The 16,548-nt window shown below is 33.2% G+C and overlaps 1 protein-coding gene across 2 annotated transcripts; it reads left to right on the top strand.

Annotated features, from left to right (window-relative positions):
• The first annotated feature begins 12,566 nt into the window (after positions 1-12,566).
• LOC133831376 (putative F-box protein At1g23770) lies at positions 12,567-15,120 on the top strand. Of its 2 annotated transcripts, none has more exons than XM_062261643.1 (2): positions 12,567-12,671; positions 13,603-15,120. In XM_062261643.1, the coding sequence occupies exon 2, from the start codon at positions 13,740-13,742 to the stop codon at positions 14,895-14,897; it is 1,158 nt and encodes a 385-aa protein (XP_062117627.1). In that variant the 5' UTR covers positions 12,567-12,671; positions 13,603-13,739; the 3' UTR covers positions 14,898-15,120. The 2 variants fall into 2 exon arrangements, with proteins under 2 accessions (XP_062117627.1, XP_062117626.1); XM_062261642.1 differs by having other exon boundaries at positions 12,567-12,694.
• The last annotated feature ends 1,428 nt before the right edge of the window (positions 15,121-16,548 follow it).

The raw sequence follows: 16,548 nt of genomic DNA, 5'->3' as shown, positions 1-16,548 counted from the left end.
CTATCGCCATCTTGATAACTACCTTTCAATCAGGCTTCTTTCCAATCTCAAATTAGGTGCCCAAGCACTGTCTGGGGTCCTTCTACCTCAAAATTTGAGAATCCGACCTCGCTGCGTTCTAACAACACAAGTACCATCTTATCAATCAGACTTTTCCCCCTTTCTGGCAAACCAGACGCCATAGGACTATCCGGGGTTCCTTTAACTCGATTATCATGAATCTAACTTTACTAATTCCATCCAAAGAAGCACCGCCATAGCGACTCTAGCACTCAAGCTCTAGACATCAACCATCAGTTCCTCGAACCACATGGCCCTCTCCACCATCCACATGCAGACGATAAGTCCTTACATCAGAGCGGCCCAAATGCCTTAGACTATTCCAAATATCGTATCCTTAAATGGGTCACCATCAATTCCAGATACATCCATCCGTATAAATTTCTGAAATGAATTATCCAATTCACCAATCCCATTGAATTACGCCGTTGTTACCCCCCAACAGTCCAAATCAAACTTATAAGCCCACCAGTCTCCATGGTTCTAATCATGTCTTTAAAATCTCTTCTAACCATTCATCAACTAGGTTCTTTCCAACCCATTAAGCCAGTACCTCAGCCCGAGTACCACTTCCAAGCAACTCTCTGCCTCAACATTTAACACAACCCTCTACTCAGGATCTCTCATCCTCTTGACCAAGGGTGGAATTAACTCTGCTCATCTATTGATAAATTCCTTGTCAGCCTGAACTCTCCTCAAAACCCGAGGATAACACCCCTTTAAGCCTTTCACATAATACCCTTATCTGTTCATTCCTCACAGTAAACCAACACTGGTAACCCTTACTGTTAAAGCATCGAAATCAGCTATTTCCCCAGAGAAATCCGCTGTTCTACTATCCCATCTCAACTAACAAACTCCACAGCTAACTCACACACTAGCAACCCTTGCTGCTGCTCTCAGGGATAACTAGAGATCTCAACTCCAACCTATATCTAGAATCCCCCTTTTAACACAATATCAGGTCCACAAAACCCTTCTAGGAACAACCAACACAAGTTCATCTGTCAAAACTAACCAAACTCCTGAACTCTCTGGTTCATACCCTGAACCAAACCACGACTAGATCCAACTGACCACAGGTAATGCACACACAAGCCTATACTAGGTCAAATCCACAATGTCATACACCTTTAGCTACCAGATTTTATCATCACCAAGCATACCCAGATCTCAACATGCTTCATACAAGAAAATATACGGATATAACATACGAATTCAATTCAGGCAATCAACCACATAAACTCAATATGCGAACCATTATGCCAATATTCATTCACATACATAATAATGTCATTCAGCATGCATTAACCTCAACATGCAATAGTCAAGGGCCCAGCCCAACAGTATCTCCTGCATATGTCAACTCATTTCTCATGCTCCATATAGATAAGCAGGTAAACAGGGCAATCAAACATATGTTCAAGCATATTAATCATTCATACCAACCAACCCTGAGTCGAGCTTGTCACTGACAGCGAGCGTACATGTTCGGTCAATCTCCAGAACCAATAAACCTTGGCTCGCTCTGATACCAATTTGTAGCGCCCTACTTCCTTAGAGCCGTTACTAAGTGAGTTTTAAGACAAAACAGTGTGCAAAGAACTCGCTAACCGAGGTTTTGAAACAAAAGTGTGACTGATTAAAAGTTAAGGCTGTAATCTTAGAAAAATGCGTTGTTTCAATAAAACTTCTAGCATTAAACATTTGGGATCCCAAAATAAGGTTTGAAAACTATTTACATCTTAAAATAAGTTTACAATTGATCAGTTATAAAAATCATAGATTATTACAGCCATTTTCGAATAAACCCCCAACCAAAGCAGTCGGGCAAGCCAAACATGTACGCGTCGCTTCACGCTCTCCGTACTCATGGTTGGTTGACTCAGACATTGCCCTTACCTGCAACACAAAGCACCCGTGAGCCGAAGCCCAGCAAGAAAACTCATGCAGAACATAACATATGCAATGTATACAGTTTATCATAACAGATGATCCACAAATAAACAAGTCAACCATTAGACTAAGCAAACACGGCCATGCCGCCCCAGAAACCTTACCAAAGCCCTGGGGTATCGGTTCTCACCGTAAGGATAACTCATGTATCCACCGGGCCCCGCCCTGACTATAGCATCCCATGTGCTAGGTGTTACTTCCGGCCCCGCTGCCGTACCTGGCCTACGCCGTTCTCGGCCCTTGCCGTTCAATTTACTATAATCACACATATAGTATAACACAACAACATTCCAACAAATATTAATTCATTTAAGTCTACACCCTAACATGTAATGCAATATAGGGCCATGCCCGGCAATCATCTCATCATGCAATATAGGGCCGTGCCCCGCAATCACACTATGGGCCCACGCCCTATCCTACGGGTGATATAGTTTTCTTACCTGTATTCTGAGCCTCCTGATGCACTCACGCCGCGAGCACGGTCCTCTAGCACGAGCCTCTCCAATATCCTAGTCACAACACACAAGAAACACCCTCAACACTAATCAAATCCAAAAAACCGCTTCCCGAGACCAATCCCACACTCTCGGGACTCCCAAATCCCTAAAACAATTCATCGGAAACAACCCCGAACCCCCGGAGCAAAAGCTCAAAAATGCAAATTTCCAACCCCTGAAAATGGCCTAGCGCCGTGGCGCTGCCCTATAGCGCCGCGGCACCCAGCAAGACAGAAAGCCACCCTCGCCTGGACACAGCCTCGCGCCGCGGCGCCCAAGAACAGGGTCGCGGTGCTCCTTCGCGAACCCAGAAAACTGGGTTTTCTCTTGCGTTTCCACCGAGCTAAAACCTTCCCAAATCAAACCAAACCAATACCCAAACCCCAAAATCAATTTCAAACAACAAATAGACCATCTAACAACCCATAAACATCATCAAAGACATCCAAACACACAATCAAATCCCCAAAATCCACATCCTTGATTTCAATTTCAGAAAAATAAAAAAACTCAAAGTTCAAACTTAAACCATGCTCAAATTTCTTAACCCATAACATAATCAAGCCTTAAATGTGTATAAAATTCCTTACCTCATATGGAGAATCCATCCCTAAGCTTCCTTCATCTCCTAGGTCTCCAATTCAGCTCCTCCACTCATCTTCTTCTTCTTCATGCCCTAGCTTTTCCCTCTCTTTTCTCTTCTCTTCAAACTTTATCAAGACCAAAATGACTAAGCCCCAAACCGTGTACCCCATATAACCCAGCTGCCATTTATCTAATTCCCAACCAAATGACCATTTTGCCCCTCCTTACCTATCCTTTCCTACCTAAACCTCAAGGGCACTTAAGTCCTTTCATTTCTATTTCATTTCTACCATTTTCTTTCTAAAACTTGTTACTCTCAGCAGTAACTAATGGTTACCCAGGTTACTAAATCTCCAATAACCATTACCCGCTAAATCTCAACTTAACCATAAAATTCCCGAGGTACCCCTAGGCTCCTCCCGAGCCGGGTATAGAAATCCCGTTGTGACTCTTGAGTTAACTAGCTCTCTAGGACCGTCTCGGCACGTGCATCACAATAATAAAACCACACTCACGTGGTACAATTCACAGAATACAATTATCACATATCAATACAGTTATGCCCAACATGGCCAAAATTACAATTACGCCCTTCTAACACGATCCGGGTCTACATGCATACTAATATACGTAGTCATGCATCTCAGATAAAAAAATAGCCAAATAACATGCTTTAAATCATAACCATGCATTTAACTCATAAAATCACACATAAATCCCAACCTGCCCTCCTGGCACACTAATCAAGGCCCTTAAGCCTTATTAGCGATTTTGGGTCGTTACATCTGAAGTGCTGAAAATTAAAAATCCTAGACATGCACCTAAAACCCATAATAGAATTCGAAGATAAACTCAAAGCCAAATAGGAGTCGGAGAAGTAAAACTTACTCGAGATGAAGAGCTTGTATGTGGTGAGATGAGTCCTTACTTTGAAAAATTGTTTGTTGTCTGACCAAAAGTATGATGATTCTCGCCAGCCGTCTAGAGCCTCGAGAACTTTGAAAATGAGAGAAATTTGGGAGGCGATGAAGTGAAGAAGAAGAGAGGGTTTGAAGGTTACAAGGTTTTGAATTTTGAATGCTAAAGTGATTTTTGAGAGGCGGTTCTCGAAGTTTTATACTCGAGCAGCTTTGGGTGGAAACAACCCCACCCCAACCATTGATTGCCTACAACTTAGGCACTTGAGAGTAATCCAACGGTCATAATCCAAGAGGCGTGGAATGTGATCATTATCATGGGAAAAGGAAGCCTCGGGTGCAAGGCGAAAAGACACCTAGGGTACGGATTACATGTTTTGGGATGTGGAATGGACTCCTCATTTATGGCACAGAGCTATGGGCCCAATAATAGGGAGACGATACGCGTCACTGCCTTTCCCAAGAGTGACGCCATGAAGAGCCCAAGCGTCTCCTCCCGAAGACCTTTCGAATTAATCCTCTTAGTCTAAGTTTCCACTGTCTGAAGATAAGTGAAGACTTCGGGGGCAAATGTTGTCCGTGTTTTCACCAGAGGACACGTGGCATTCATTAGAGGAGTAATTAAGCTCCTCGAGCGCTAGTAAGGGTGTATATTGTGATCTAGCCAGACGCGAATGTCTCCAAGTGAGGCTATGCCCTGAGGTCTGCCTCGAGGCGTGGATGTCTCCCAGCGAGGCCATGTCCCGTGCCCGTGTCCAAGGCATGGATGTCTCCAAGTAAGATCATGCCCATGAGGATTGATTCATATAGTCCTCGCTCCCTTCATTCGCCAATCCCCCAGGTCTAGGTTCTTGTCCTCGGACCTGGAGTAGCTGCCAAGTGTCAGTCTCCGCAACTGTGGCCCACCAGCAGATCACCTGACAACTTTTGGTAAGCCTCTAGTAGTGATGTCGAGATTGTACGCCCGACAATCAATATTTCCAACAACGTTACCTGACATGGATGAACGTGCACTGTGGGTGACACGATCAGATACATGTTCCCCATAAAGTTGGTAGGCAACTTTTTGCAAATGGGCCCCGTGTAATTTGCCTGGGCTCACGGTCTTTATTAGTGTATCCCTGTGTAATCAATTAGCACTTTACTCCCCAAATAATGGGGAATGTTGTATTAATTTTACATTAAGGGTATTAATGACTCAGACCTCTATAAGTAGGACTGGGATATCTCCTTGTAGGGGATTAAGAATTTTGGCTAGTTAAGCCTTGTAAACTCATAGCAATATATACGTTGCGTGAGACTCCATTAAAGTTTGTCCAACAAACTTTAAACTCACTAATACCAAAGACTCGTGGACTATGACTATTTTATAGCCTGAACCACATAAAACCTCTGCGTTATTCTCTTTTAGTTTTTGTCAAATTCTTAGATTAGGTTGATAGCGAAAAAGACAGTCAACACTAATATTTACAAAATTAGTTTAAAAAGAGACTAAATTGTAACTAAAAAAATTTATTTTTGTAACAAAAGTTTCTAAAACTAGTTTTCTAATTAGAAAATATATTTTTGTAACTAATATTTACAAAATTATTATATAATTTTTATTAGCATAATTGTAACAAAAATTTATAAATCTAATTTAAAAATATTCAAATAAATAATAATATCGTGATGAACGTTAACTATATTGTAACATATAACTATTAAATCATAATTAATGTAACTCATGATATTGAATTTGATCACAATTAATAATACATAAATTTATTTAGTTTGATCAAGTTTGTAATTATTTATCTTTCTTTATTTTTATCTCACCTCTCAACATACATGCTACTTGAAGCAATTTCATAATTATTTTGTTTATATAATGCAATATCACGTAAAATGTAAAATATTAAAAAAAACAAAAATGGAGATAGAGGGAGTAAAATATAGACTACCAATACAAAAAAAATGATATATATTTATACATAAAAGTAGCATATTATAGACTGTAAATTTGTAATTATTTTACATTACTGCATATTTAGATTAAGAAAAATGATGGGAAGAAACTACTAGCAACATGATGGGAAGAAACTACTAGCAACGCAATAAAGTGTTAGAAAGAAAAATATAATGTAAAATGATAGCAACTCAATTAATATGTCCAAACTCTACCATACTAAAAATATAAAACTTTTAAAGATATAATTAATATATTTATAATATCTTAAAATAAATGGTTTTGATGTAGAAAATACTAAGCCAAAAAGTTTTGTTATATAGGCCAAGAAAGAAGACAAAATCCTTTCATTACCAATGTGGGACTAATTTCCATTATGTTCTTCAATTCAAAAAATGCTAATAGAATGTACTGGCAACATAGGTATTATCTTCATCCTGTTTATTGTGATTGATTTTATGTGGTTTTCTTTTGGTTCTTCTTTTATTGTAAAGAGTTTCATAATGTGATCGTATATTTTTTTTGGTTCTCCTTTTTATTGTGAAGATGCTAAACCCTAAGTCCTAAAAAAGTAAGTATCTATGTTAATATATACTAGCGCAGTCCTGTATTATTGTAGAATGTCTAGTTGGTATTTGTGTTTGACGACCTTTAAAATTGGGTTGGTCTCTTTGAAGTGTCTGGTTATTTTTAATTTTATTTTTTATTATTAGTTGAATTTGTGATCTTTTGAAAGTTCTTTATATTTTAATAGACTTGTTTTGTTTCTTATCTTCCATCAATTTGTTTGTTTTGTTTAATAGACTTGTTTTGAATTTGTTTTGTTTTGTTTCTTATGTTATGTTTCTACTGTAGTAGAAATAATCATAATAATAAAACTAAAAGTTGTAGAATTTCATCAAGATTTTTTATTGTTGATTGAAATTTCATAAATTTGTGCTATGGGTTGTTATCTTTTTTGTTGCCAGCTTGAGATTAGTATTAATATGGAAGAGTATTAGGTTTAATGATGTTTCTCTGTATTTAGTAAAATCATATATGAAGTCACACTTTTTTCTTACCAACAAGTGAAATATAAAAGCTTATCAAATGAAGGAAATTCACCAGAATCGTAAATGTAAATTCTAAGAGAAATTATGATTATATACATAGGTGAAGAAGAGGAGTGGGATCAGGAAACATAAAATTTTAGTAATAATTTTGGGGAGAGTATAGTTAATAGATCCAAAATCACTTTTGTAGTGCCTTGGAATTTTACTTCGTTAGATAATATTATCTTACGCTGTTGTATTTTAATTTTCGTAATATTGGTCAAAGCCAGGAATTATTTGGAAACTCGTAGAGCTAGTTATGAATTTGATAGAGTTTAGCGTATAGTTTTTATATATATTAATTTTATCATAAAGTTTAATTATTGTAGTTGGTCCTAGAAATATTATTTATTATAGTCTAAGATTTAAATAGAATAATTAAGAATGTAACAATTGTCACATGTATAATTATTAATGATTTAAGGATTTTAGATAAATAAAAATAGTCAAGAATAAATATAAGGGAAAGGATAAGCCTAGGAAGTCTAGAAATTTCCCTCAGATGCTAGGATCTCGTATTAATCAGTCAAAGTGGTTTAAACAGCTTTAAGTGTGCCTAAAACATGCAAAAACATGGTTTAGTATGTAAGCGTAAGCCGATATATCGCAGCTATAAGGGACGATATATCGCCTATGCTAATATGGAAAAACACGCCGACTTTGCATGATCGAAACCACATGCCCTCGACAAATCAGAGCAGGTGATATATCACCTATAGTGGGTGATATATCAGCTGCATGTGTCACTTTTGAATTTTTGTAGAATTCGAAGCTAGAATCAATTCTCAACAAGTTGGACTTGTTCTTAAACGATTTTGATTGAGTTCTGGGCATTTGTTGAGCAAAAAGTGTCATTTTATTCATTTATTTATTCATTTTGATGGGGGTTAGTTTCACTCCTTGAACATTATATATATAGGACCCTTCACTCGGTCATTTGCATCATTTTTCAAACACTTCTCAGAGCCTCCAAGCTGCCATTTTCGTTATAGGGAGAAACAATAGGGTTTTGGGGTTAAAACTTTCAAATCTAAGCTTTTCTAAATACTTGGGAAGTAAGTTATAGTGTAATTTCAGTGTTTGGGGTATAGATCGAAGCTCTAGCTATCTAAGATACTCTTAATCATCAGATTTAGTCTATTTCTATTCTTCTTATTCTTTTCTTTTAATTCAAATCCTAACTCGTCATAATGGCTTTTGGTTAGGTACTCATTTTCATTGAAACTTAAGCTTTTCGGTAAGTCTTTATTATGATGGTTTAGATATTCTCTTTATCTTCTTTCTCTAGGAAACTTATGGTTTTTATGTTTAGTTTTAAGAGTTTCCAATCCAGCACTTGTCTCCAATATCTCGATTTTGATAAGGAAAATAAGTTAGATTTTATGTGCTATGTGTTTGTATTTTTATTTATGTCTTTAGTTATTCGGGAAATATGGTTGTTTAGATAGCAAATCCTAAGATTTTTATTATTATTGTAGACTGTAGTTGTGTCTAAATCTAGAGCTATAAATACGGGCCGGGCTTTTGAGCACGGCACGAAACCGGCACGAGCACGACACGGCACGAAAAAATATGGGCTTGGGCCAGGCACGGCACGAAAAAATATGGGCTTGGGCCAGGCACGGCACGACACGGGCTTAGCACGGCACGGCACGACAAGCCCGAAGGCACGGCACGAAAGCACGAACAAACTAGCCCGAAAGCACAACACGATAAAAAACCCGATATTTTGACATTAGTAATCATAATAAATTTTTATTTGTCAATAATTAATAAATTAAAATGATAATATATGTCCTATTTTTTTCAATGTTTATATTTTTATAATTATATTAATTTATTTTAAGATTTGTTAGTTAAATTTTTAGCATTTATTAGTAGGTATTAAAATTATAATAATTATCTTTGATATAATTTTGTGTAAAATATTGTTAAAAAGTATATAAAAATATCTAAAATTATAATTTAAACAAAGAAATGTATTTGGTGTGGTGGTAAGTCCATTGATGGTTAAAGAGGAGGTGGAGGGTTCAATTCTCCATCCTCACATTTTTTTAGCAAAAAAAAGTGGGCCCAAATTTGGGCCCGAATAAGAAGAGTGGGCCGGCACGAGCACAGCACGAATTGAATGTGGGCCAGGCCCGGCTCGGCCCGAATTTACCGGAGGCATGAAAAATGTGGGACGGGCCGGGCGGCCCACATTTACAGCTCTATCTAAATCTAGCTCTAAAATAATAGTTAAAATAAGATGACTATATCGGTTTTTATCACATACTACGATAATGAGTTAATGACCATTAATATTGAAGTCTATTTTATATTTTATGTAGTTTTTCCTTATTGGACATTAGGTTCATTCATTTTTATTTAGATTGTGCAGGAAAATTAACATGAAAGGCCAAACGGATTTGAGACGGCTTTGGCTTATGTATTGGGCGAGGAACTAAAGAAATGAACCAATGGGATCGATCGAGGATGACATTGTTATTTTTTAGTCTTTTGAATTATGTCTTTAAAATTTCCGCAATTAATATTTTGAATATTTCAATTTTAATTAAAAATTTTGTTTTCTTTATTATTTTTATGTATGAATAATGAGATTCCGTATTTTTTTTGGATTTTTCTATGTATTAATAATAAATTTTGATTATTTTATATAATTATGCCTTAGTAGTTCTAAAGTTCCGAGGTTTTTAAAGTAGTGGGGTCTTTACAATTTTGGAACTACATAATATTTTTATATTTCAAGTGAGAACCCACACTTACCAAGTCTTTTCATAGTAAACGGATTACATTTTTTATTTTTTATTTTTCCTTCGTGTAAAAATAAAAGTTCTTAAGAATGAAAGAATATGAAATGTTTTATCATTAGAATCTAAAGTACATATATTTGAAAAATTAATCACAACACTTATCAACCAAATGTTAGACTATAATCATTTGAAATAACCTTGTAAATGCTCTTCAGAAACTTTTGATGACTGAACTGGTTGATGAACTTTTTTTTTTTTTTTAAAAAGGAATAAAAAATTTACTTTTTGTACTTACAATTGATATGATTAAAAAATTGCTATGTGAGCTTTCTGAAACACTATCTTATTTTGGACAAAAGAATTAATTTTTCTACTAACAGTTGATAAAATCAGTCTTCGTAGAGTCTATTGAAAAGAAATGTTTTATAATCATTTTCTTATTTATGTTTTGATACTCAATTTTGAGTTTTAAATTTATTTTGGTCACAGTTTGTGTAAATACTGTGCATTCATCAATGTTAATGCAAATGCATGCAGGTTGCGTTCAAATTTCATAATGTGTGAAAAGATTGTGAAAATATTTTTCATTATATCTATGTTACTTTTCAGTATGAGTGAAGACTAATAAAATTTCTACTGATGCTGCAGGTTGGATGATGGTTTTTTTATTTTTTTATTTTTTATGAAGATTTTTTTTACAGTTTGGATAAGGATTTGTTTGTGTGGATGCATACTATGCCATGGAAATGGTCAATTACATTTTGTGCTTTTTTCGTTTTGTGGGAGGTTTTTAATAGAAAGTATTTAAATATGTGTATTGAATGAGAAATTTTTTTAAATCATTGCAGTGGTTTGTAAAGATGGCAACTACTGTTAATGTGCAATATCATGCCTTTAATACCTTTTCGTTGCAAGGATTGTAATTCTTAAAATTTCCTCTGTTTATATATGTTAAAATTGGTGAGACAAAATATACTTAAAGGGAATAAATGTGGAAAAGATTCTGTTAAAAGAAATAGTACATAAGAAGAAAAGAGTGAGTACATGTATACATTGACTGCCCTTTATATTTCTCTGCACTTTATATTTCTCTGCAATTTCCAAGACACTCAATGTATATATATGTACTCATTTAAGGTTTTATTTCACATTTTATTTTATTATATATACCCAGATTTCCTGCAATTTTTTTGGGGATTTGAAATTGCAGAGAAATATATGCAATGGATGAGTAATCTCTTTCAAGTTGTGTGCTTTATTACGTACATACAGTCCCAAGGAAAATGAGTTAGAATAATGATGCATACCTACTAACCAAAAGAGGTAAAAAAAAAAAAATTGCTAGAGAAAAGAAATTGAAGGTAGATAGTCGAAATTTGGAGATATACTATAGTGAAGTTGGAATTGGAGTATATACTTGTTTCAAATATTTATTTGTTGGACGAATGTGAATGAAGTTCTTTTCTAATATTCTTCAAAAAAAAGGTAAATTTATGTTTTCATTTCAATATGACTTGCTGAAAATGAAGACGTGTAGGTGCTTAAATAGTGGTGTTAATGGTAGATATATATATATATTTTTTTATTGTTGTAAATAGAGAGAAGTTAAGGAGAAGAAGAGAGATTTGTCCAATTTTTAAAAATGACATAATTTTATGATAATCCTTAATATGCATAAAGCATCAAGTTTTTCTTTGTTTTTTGGTACATATAAATAGTTAAAATTAATCTTATACAAAACTAGATAATCAAGTAACCATATATTTTCTAGGGGCATGGTACAAAATAGTCCTTAATGTTGTGTGAAAGTAAGTAAATGTCCATATTTTTAATTTTGTAGTAAAATAGTCTAATTATCTATTTAATATCACATATTACCAAATATACCCTTTAACAAATTACTATTTTATTCTAAATATTTTAATATTATGGTATATGTATATTAGTTTTTATTTTAAAGTTATTTTGATTTTTTTTCATTTTTTATGGGTTGTTGAATGATATGTCATATCACAAAATATATATACTGAGTTGAAAAATAATATACCATCAAAACTTACAAAATTATTACTCAAAAATGTATATACTATGCTAACAAAGTTATATACTACCATTAAAATGTATATACCATGATACAAAATTATATACTACCACTATGTATAATAAAATAGAAATTAAACATCACAAAAAAAAAATTATATACCATACCACAAAAAATAGATACACTAATTGGAAAATAATATACCAACAACCTATAAAAAACTTAAAAAATCAATATAACTTTAAAATAAAAACTAATTAAACAAAACTAATATACATATACCACTATATTAAAATCATACAGTCCTAAATAAATAAATAAATTATAAAAAATGACAATTTAGGTAATCAACAATGTAAAATTGTCATTTATCTACAATTTAAAAAATGAAAACATTAACTTCTTGATGACTTTATTTTGGGTCATTTCCTATAATTTCTCTATTTTTATTTTCTATATGCTATTAAAAAAATATTATATATATAATGAACTAATTAATGATAAGAACTACTAACTTAATACACGATTAATTTTTTACATAAATATTAATTTTTTTTAAAATCGATTAAATTGATTTTTTTTAAGTTTGAGTTAAATTTAGTGCAGTACCAAAACAATAATAATAAGCCCTAGCCCAAGCCCAAGCCCAAGCCCACATTATTTAATTAGGATTTCTTTTATCTTCTATTTAAATCACATTGGTTCTCCCAAAAAAATTCAGTTCTCAATCGTCCACCCTGGTCTCTTTTCCATCTCCCTCACTTCAGAACTATCTCCATCTCTATCTCGACGTTCTCCTGACTCCGCTACTCTCTCCATGGTCTGAGTTTAATTTTGGTTTTGGTAGAGCTCAATTACATTTTTTTTTGCTTGTTTGTTTCTCTACTCATCATATTAATTCCAAATTCATTGACTGATTACAAGTTTTATTAAATTCAAACTGGTTGTTTGGTTGTAGAAGAATTTTATCTTTCATGTCTTCCACTATTATCAGGAATTAAGAATTTTTTTGTATGTACTTCTAAATATTTCTTTTCTTAATTGTTCCATATTTTTTTTAAGAGTAGTTAAGGTATAAACTCTTACTTATTTCTAAATCTAAACATAATACACGTATTGAGTTTAGTTTTCTGTGTTTATGTAAATGACAATTAGTTTTTTCATCTCAGTTTCTTTAAATATACACTAATTTGAATCTTGCTTATGTACTGAATTAATACTAATATGCTATAGGCATATTTAAAACAATATAATTAATTCAACACTTTCTGAAAGTGAAATTATTCTTAGAATTTATGTTTTAGGAGTTGGTTTCTCTTATTTTGGGGTTTTTTTTTTTTACTGATGAGATAATTTTTCTGTATTTGTAATGGGTTTGTGAATGCGAAAGGTTGTGTATACTTCTGAGTTGTTGCATTGTTTGGGAATTAATCTTATGGATGCATGTTCAGTGGCCGAGTAAATTTATTAATTTGGTGATGTTGTTGTGTTATTTGATGATGTTAACATGTTTTTAAACAAATTTGATTTTGGTATGGTGAAATATTAATTTGATTTTTTATTTTTTATTTTTCTAACCGGAGAAAAGAAAGGGAAAGTTCTCTTAGATTTTTATTTTGGTTTGGTGAGATATTACTTTGCTTTTTTATTTTTTATTTTTCTAACAGGAGAGAAAGGGAAAGTTATCTTAGATTTTTATTTTGGTTTGGTGAAATATTAATTTGCTTTTATATTTTTTAATTTTCTAACAGGAGAAGGAAAGGGAAAGGGAAAGGGAAAGGGAAAGTGCTCTTATATTTTTGTTTAAGTTAGGAATTTAAGTTTATTTTAAAGTCTCGGAGCACAAAAGAAGATAGAATTAGTGGTACAAGTTCATATACAAAACAATATGACAAAGAAAATCATGAAACTTTGCAGTAAGTGCAACCGCCTCGAAAGGAAACGAAAGAAAGTGTCTCCTAAATCATGGTACTACAAGGAGATTTTTTACATGATTGAGTTTTTAAGCAAAAATTATTTGAGGACGCAGAGTGAAGAGAGAGAGGAGAAGGAGAAGAAGGAGAAGGAGAAGGAGAAGGAGTCAATAATCTCTCAACCTAGTGCTGCAGAAAACATGGATGTTGATGAACATAATAGTAATAATAGTAATAGTGGTGGGTATGTTTGTTTCCTGAGAAAGGTGCTCAGAGAAGAATCAGGAGACAACCATCACATTCACATTCACATGCTCATGGCAATTGCAGTTCATGCCATTCTTATAGAGTCTGGTTTCGTTGGATATGATCCGATTTCAGGAGATCGAGTCGATCATAAGTTTCATCAAGTATTTGTTGTTGATGATGATCATTGTCGGCCCTCGGTGTCGTTTTGCTACACCTTATCTGAGATTTTTGAAAATAACAACAATAATGGTCATAAACCACAAACAGTAGTAGCAAAGTTGGATTTTGAAAGTTTTGGGCAATGTTTGACTGTCTCTGCAGGGTCAAGTAGTTGTGGATCGGAAGAAGAAGAAGGATCGGTAGTATTTCAAGTATCGTTATACGATCATAAACTAGAATCAATACTTCGTTTTCCATTGTTAGCACAACACCGCAACGGTTTAGAACAATTCTTTTTAAGTGTGAGAGATGAACTTGCCTTTCCTCTCAAGATAAAGCTCCGGGAAGAGGCCGGGTTGCCTAGTCTGCCATGCTTTATGGGACTCCACTCAGATCTGAAGATGAAGATTTTGGAGTTTCTTCCGGGTACTGAGGTGGCTAAGTTGGAGTGCACTTGCAAGGAAATGAGGATTTTGTCCACCAAAAAGCAAAGCAACAAATTTTGGGAGACACGGATTCCATGTTGTACGTGTGGTCTTCGTCATCACGGTAAAAGGTTTATCTATTGGAAAAAAGTGTATGAAGATTATTACGAGGAAATTATTGGTGTCAATATGTACTTAGAGGAACGTGATGAAAGGATGAAGAGCAGGGAGAAGATTATCAAGGAGCCAAAGAACAAGGGAAAATCTTTGCTTAAAGGTAAAAGGATCAAGATTACATAGGAAAATGATTAGATTAATGTGCTAGCAGGTATTTTTTTAAGTCATGCTAATTTAACTCTTTATCTTTTCAATTCTCTTGACAAAATGTACGGTTTCTCTTTTATTCTTTCCATTTTTTAAATAATGGATGAGATCACAAGGGGCCCAACAATGCTTTAAAATGACATTCCCTCTAATATAGATTTAGAAATTTGATATAAAATAGAGAAAATAGTTTTGGTGATGTTTTTTTTTTTTTTGAAGAATAGAGTAGACTCTTGACATCAATGGGTTAATTAGCTATTTAATTAATTAAAGCATTAAAACTAAAAAAATGTTAGTTCTAAATATACCATTTGTTTGTTCAATTCCCATATATTCCATCCAAGGTGAAATATGAGTATCTGCATGTTGTTGCTGCCTGCCTGCACAAAAAATATAGGTGAGCTTAATTAAAACAAAAATAACTAAAACAATATAATATAATATAAGTGGCCTTAATCAAGCTAAATTTAGACAATGATTCTTTCACTTTCTTGGAAAAATGCACAGAAATTAGCTTTTCGTAGTTTTTTAAGAGTTATGGTCAAAACAATATCAGTAGTTGATATAGAGTTTAAACTAGGTGAATGTTTCATCCACCGTGGTTGCACCCATACAATAGTGTGATCGTGCCCGAAGCTGAGGATTTAAGTCGTGCTTTTTAATAATATTTTTTATATTTCATCACTCAAAGGTTGTGGCAGTATAAATACATCTTAAGAAAACGTTTTAGGTTTTCAAAGCCCAAGAGACTCATGGGAGGCTAAAGAAGAGCGAGAAGTATATCTAAACTTTCTTCTTATTTTTGTTCTTCTTTGCTTAAAGGCAAAAGGATTAAGATTACATAGGAAAATTATTAGATTAATGTGCTAGCATAGCAGGTATTTTTTTTACTTCATGCTAATTTAACTCCTTATTTATTATTTTTTTTTTCGAACAAACTCTTATCTTTTCAATTATCTTGAAAAAATGTAAGGCTTCTCTTTTATTCTTTCTATTTTTGAAATAATAGCTGAGATCATAAGGGCACAACAATGCTTTAAAATGACATTCCCTCTTTCTTTTTCCAAATTAATTAATATTTTATTACTTTTATTTTTAACTCTTTTTTTATTTTTTATTTTTTTTAACAAACTATTATCTTTTCAAAATGTACGGTTTCTCTTTTATTCTTTTTATTTTTGAAATAATGGCTGAGATCATAAGGGGCCAACAATGATTTAAAATGACATTCTCTCTTTCTTTCTCCAAATTAATTAATATTATTTTTTATCTATTTTTTTATTATTTTAATTATAAAATGTTGTATGGTATAATGTAAATATTTATATAAAATAGAGAAAGTAAGTTTTATGTGATGTTTATTGAAAAATAGAATAAGCTGAACATATCAAACATGTTTAAGAGTATTTTATGGATGCTCTACTCTATTTTTTAAAATATATATTTTTTTTATTTTACATTTAAGTTTTACATTATATCATATATCAACTTCTCTATATATTTCTCTACATCATTTAAATATTATATCTTTAAACATATTTTATTAATTAAAACAAAATAAAATAATTGAAAGAAAAAAATATAATAAATATATATACTAAATGGGAGAGAGAAAGGTTAAAAAGAA

The sequence above is a fragment of the Humulus lupulus genome, chromosome 4 (assembly GCF_963169125.1).
Source record: "Humulus lupulus chromosome 4, drHumLupu1.1, whole genome shotgun sequence".
NCBI lineage: Eukaryota > Viridiplantae > Streptophyta > Magnoliopsida > Rosales > Cannabaceae > Humulus > Humulus lupulus.
Note: the sequence above shows the minus strand (reverse complement) of the source record. Positions and strands in the feature narration are given on the sequence as shown.